The 5,163-nt window shown below is 36.7% G+C and overlaps 1 protein-coding gene across 1 annotated transcript; it reads left to right on the top strand.

Annotated features, from left to right (window-relative positions):
* The first annotated feature begins 866 nt into the window (after window positions 1–866).
* Window positions 867–2,185, top strand: gpr25 (G protein-coupled receptor 25). The gene has a single exon (XM_005739663.2). It carries the CDS (start codon window positions 935–937, stop codon window positions 2,039–2,041), a length of 1,107 nt encoding a protein of 368 aa, XP_005739720.1. The 5' UTR covers window positions 867–934; the 3' UTR covers window positions 2,042–2,185.
* Window positions 2,186–5,163: the final 2,978 nt, after the last annotated feature.

Below are 5,163 nucleotides of genomic sequence, written 5' to 3'. Positions count from 1 at the left end.
TGTCACACAATTACAAATGTGTGCACTTATGCAGTCACATTGTCTGAACACAGCATAACTGAAATCATGATCACTATACTGTTTAATGAAAGATTTGGACTTAAATAGTAAGAGTCGTGCAGGCAGGTGTAAGCAGGTTAAAATCCGCAAAAACCTGCACAAACAAAGATGAATGCACCGCTGAATTTTAAGTAATGGAAAGCTTACTTTCTCTATAAAAAAAAATCTCACAGAGGTGAGATCAGCAGTTCAAATATCAAGTCTGACAGGAAAAAGCATAGAAACAAGAACCAAACAGTGTATATCCTGTCTGTTTCAGCAGCGCTGCTTTGAAGTAGATCAGTGGCATTTTCTCAGGAATCACAGCCCCTGACATTAAGTGGGAGGTCACCACATACAGTATCAAACTGCCCCCTACTGGTGTGGCACATCAATACACAATTTCTTTGATAAAGGAAAAAGAAAATGCGCTCATGTAAAGCAATTTAAAGATGAAATCTGTCCTTTTTTATGAATATAGGCACCATCGTATAACAATCTAGAGTAGAAAGTTGCATAAATATGTATAAGACTTCAAAGTTTTTCAGAAGGAAAACATTTGTAGGAGTTCTATACTTTAAATGCAAAAGTTTTGCACTCATACAATCTGCTGTACCCATAATAATGCACTGTAATATTGGAACATCGCGTTATTGTATAGCAAGTTTGATTAATGTGTGTCAAGTTTTTTTGTTTGTTTGTTTTTGGCAGACGGAGAGACGGAGAGACGGAGAGACGGAGACGCAGCACAGTAAAGTGAGAGGAAGAGAGCTGAAATAGGATTCTCTGTGGTTAGCACTTGTAATATCAAGCAGCTGCATGCTGACATGGTTAGATTAACCACTCTGCCACAATACAACGGCTGCACTACAGAGCCTCTGTGTGATCTTCCAGAATGGACGGATACACAACTCCTGTAGACTATTTGTACATTTCTGAGAACTACACTGACAATTTTTCGCTTTATGATCTCCAGGAAGAGTGTGAACAAACCCTTAATGGCTCAGAGTATTTTTTGCCTACAATTTATTTCCTGATATTTTTCACAGGATTTGTGGGCAACCTCCTTGTGATCCTAGTGGTGGGAAACAAGAAGAGAGGTGGTCGTCTCGTGGATACCTTTGTTGTCAACTTGGCCCTGGCTGACCTCGTCTTTGTCCTGACGCTGCCACTGTGGGCCATTTCTGCAATGAAGAAAAATTACTGGAACTTTGGGCAATTTAGCAACTTTCTCTGCAAGATGAGCAGCTACATAATTGCTGTGAACCGCTTCTCCAATATCTTCTTCCTTACCTGCATGAGTGTTGATCGCTACCTGGCTGTTGTGAAGCTGATGGATTCGAGGTACCTCAGGAGTAGTTTGTGCATTCGTGCCACTTGTCTTGCAGTGTGGGCAAGCTCCTTGGTGCTTGGCATCCCATCTCTGGTGTACCGGAAAGTAGAGGAGAAAGATGTCAATTTCTGTACAGAAGATCAAAGTTCACCTTTTTTTCTTGGAATAAGCCTGGTCATGGCCTTACTCACCTTTATCTTCCCAGTGTTTATCATTATGCTCTGCTATGGCACCATCATCATGCACCTCAACAAGCACTGCGCTGCTGCAGGAAATCCTCGTGCTGAAGCGCGCCGCAAGCACTCCCTGAAGATGGTCCTCTGCATCATAGTGGCCTTTGTGGTGTCCTGGCTCCCCTACAATGTTTTTAAATCCATCACAGTTATTTTACGTCTCGCAGACGTTGAAACCAACTGTGAAGTTAACTCACAACTTAAAAACGGGCTCATCATCTCCTGCTGCCTGGCATTCCTCAACAGCTGCGTGAATCCAGCCATTTACTTTTTCTTGGACCATCACTTCAGACGACGTGCTGAGATGATGTACAAAACCTGCTTGGGAAAGTCAAAGATGCTGCAGAGCTTCAACTCTTCAGCTTCATTCACCAACGGCTACACTTCAGAGAGCAATGGAACAACTGGTGGGAGAAGTCAAACTCAAATGGTTTAGTAGGAGGAAGATCGATATGGTGAACTCTGGAGGTGTTAAAGTAATAATGTTACTGCCACCCTTAAGATCAATTTAACATCTTGTTTGTGCATCATTATATGTTTTGTTTTTTGATTTTTATGATACTATACTTTCAAATTTGTTTTTGGCCTTTTATTGTATTTAACATATCAAGCATGCATATATTACTTGGAAAAGTATGATATGGATTTTTCTTAAATTGCAATTTTCGCATAATATCTGCTTTGTATGAAATGTATTAATGTTGTAAATATTTAGCATTAACAGACAATATCCTACAGTTGCATTAATTTAGAAATGTAAATAACATTTAACATTTGTAGCTGAACAGATCATTTGGAAAAGTGGAAAATGAAAATCAAAAAATATTCTGTGTCTTCTGTGTATCATTTTTATCACTATTATAATTATTTTCTATATTTGCATAATATGGTTGCAGTTAATAAATAAATTCTGAACAAAAATGTTGTGGGACTTAAAACTGAATCCTCTTTAATAAAGCCTCAGATTTCTGTGATGAATTGATACTATGACTAAAAATCTGCTAAAAACAGTAGTTAAATTTAGTTACAGTTACACTTAATTACAGTAGTTACAGTAGTTATGGTTAATAGCGCTAAATGACATAATTTATTATTTTGGTTTAATTTAAATATAAAATTAAACCAAAATAAAATCAAATTAAAATATAATGATCTGCAGATGTATTTTGTAACTTAATTAAAACTCAACAAAAAATTTGTCATAAACATAAAAGGCTGCACACTGAAAACTTTTATTAAAAAAACTCTCCCCAGAGTTTTATTTAATTTTCACAGTTAATTACATAACACTAAAAATAACAATAATAACTAATATAAGTCACAGCGGTACAATTTCAGTTGAGCCAGTTCACTAATGAAGAGTAGATAAATAAGACATGTCTGTGAAGGTTCTGAGAGATGAGTTCACTGTAGAGTAAAAATTTGTCTTGTCCTTACAGAGGAAGTGTGTGTTTTCACACATTATTTCTCACACGTTTATTAAAGCTGGCTTTGTTTTGGTTTGGGGGTTTTTTAACCTACAATGATAACGCATATTTTGGCACAAAGAAATTACACAACTGCATTAAAATTTGAACAAACAATACTTCTCTAATTGCAGCAGAGCAGCATAGTTCTGCTAGGTGTGAAGCTTAGGGTCTTACAAGGGACCCAACTTCCTTGTCTTGTTATGTTATACTTTGTCTTTTAACTCTACCTAAACAGTTTTATCATTTTAGTACTGATATGAATCAATATCTTCTTTTTCGAGGAGCCCAAATAGGTGATAATATATAAAATAAATTTAAAAAAAACAGAAGTGATGTGGGATTCTCGCTAAAATATGAAGTATAGGGTCAGTGATCTCCATGTGAACTGCAACAGAAACCGAACAGAGATGAGAAGGTGAACATGAGAAAAAAGTGCGCTGACACATATAAGGAGGCACTGAGCTGGCAACCCGAGGTCAACCAACACAGAAAATTGCAACAGGAAGCAACAGTTTGGTTTTGTTGAGTGAGTGGGGGTTGCTTTTTCCTTTTTCTTATTTTTTTCAAATTTTCTTTTACTTATTTATGTTCATGTGTGGTGGAGAGGTCAGGTTATCTGTAACACAAATGTTTAAAAGTTGCATATTACATATTACAATCGTTTTACATTTACATTTGCATTGTATCCCCTCACCCACCCACACACACACACACACACATGCATACATATACACACAAACGCACACACACACACACAAACGCACACACACAAACACACACACACACCCTTTTGACCCCAACTCAGACATAAAGTGCCCCAAATGCAGTTTCTCAGAAGTCAAATGCATTCACATGATGGCAAAGGGGACGTCAGGTGTGTGAAAGTTCAAATGTTCATGCTTGCCCACTTGTTTTTCAGTTGTATGAGTGATTTGAATCATGTGAAAAAACAGACTCAGTGCTGGCTGTGAGAATAGGGAAGTCACGAATTCCCCTTTCCTGCTTTTAGATATATCTTACCAGCTTTGGTTATAATGCTGGCACAAATATTTTACCTGCTGTTTCTGGCATATATAAATCCCAGCTGTTATACAGCTGTATCTTGTGTGTGGAGCGCACATGCACACACTTGAGAAACATTAGTCTATTCTATTCAAATATATAGACACAGTGGACATGTATGTTGCCTGATATAGATAATGGTCTTTACTAAAAAATAGGTGTATATATACTGTGAGTGAATCATGTTTAGGTGGTTTGCGATCTAAAAACAGTCAAAATCCAAACCCTTTACGTTAACATGCAGTTATTTCTGTGTTTTTTGGTTTGGGTTTTTTTGCCAAAGTCATTTCAGTTAAACTTGTTTTTGCATTTATTGCACAGGTTGCTTTGATGAAATGTTTGCAGATAATCACAGACGATGTGCAAAGAGGGAACCAGAGGTGCCAAGTGCTGCAGCTCTCGGGCTCAACGAACAGCTCTGGGACACTTAGTCATAATATTTTTCTTAACTGACTAAATGTGAAATGTTTCACAAAGATGACATGTGTTCTTGAAAATATATAATGATTCATTCCCTTTTTTGTTGTCTTATTTTTAAAGATGGCATGGGTCGTGTGGGTAACAGGAGATGCTTCTCACACTTCGCCTATGAAGTCAGCATACAAATGCTAAAGCATGCTAATGATGGAAAAATGTTTTCTTCAAAGATTAAACTTTATTTGCAAATAATTTTTTCTTAAATGCAATTAATTCAGTGCAGCCCATGTTGTTGTTAATGCTAAAAGTCACGTGGACTTAACCTGTGAGGTCAATTCTAACTAAATGCTATTTTCACACAGCCAGATTTTATCTCTAACCCAAAACTAAAATACATTTAAAATACGAAATGTTATCAGATTATTTTGTCTACGCTTCAGTTAAAAGCTGTGAACATTTTGCAATGTATCACTTTTATATGACACAACTATAAAAGAAAATCATAAAATAACTTTTACAGGCAATGTCTGCTACCTGATATCTACCCCCAACTGATTTAATTCTGACACTTCTACATTCACAGCAGAAAATCTATGGAAGAAATGCAAAT

The sequence above is a fragment of the Pundamilia nyererei genome, unplaced genomic scaffold, assembly GCF_000239375.1.
Source record: "Pundamilia nyererei isolate P.nyererei 1_Seehausen unplaced genomic scaffold, PunNye1.0 scaffold00092, whole genome shotgun sequence".
NCBI classification, from domain to species: domain Eukaryota; kingdom Metazoa; phylum Chordata; class Actinopteri; order Cichliformes; family Cichlidae; genus Pundamilia; species Pundamilia nyererei.
Note: the sequence above shows the minus strand (reverse complement) of the source record. Positions and strands in the feature narration are given on the sequence as shown.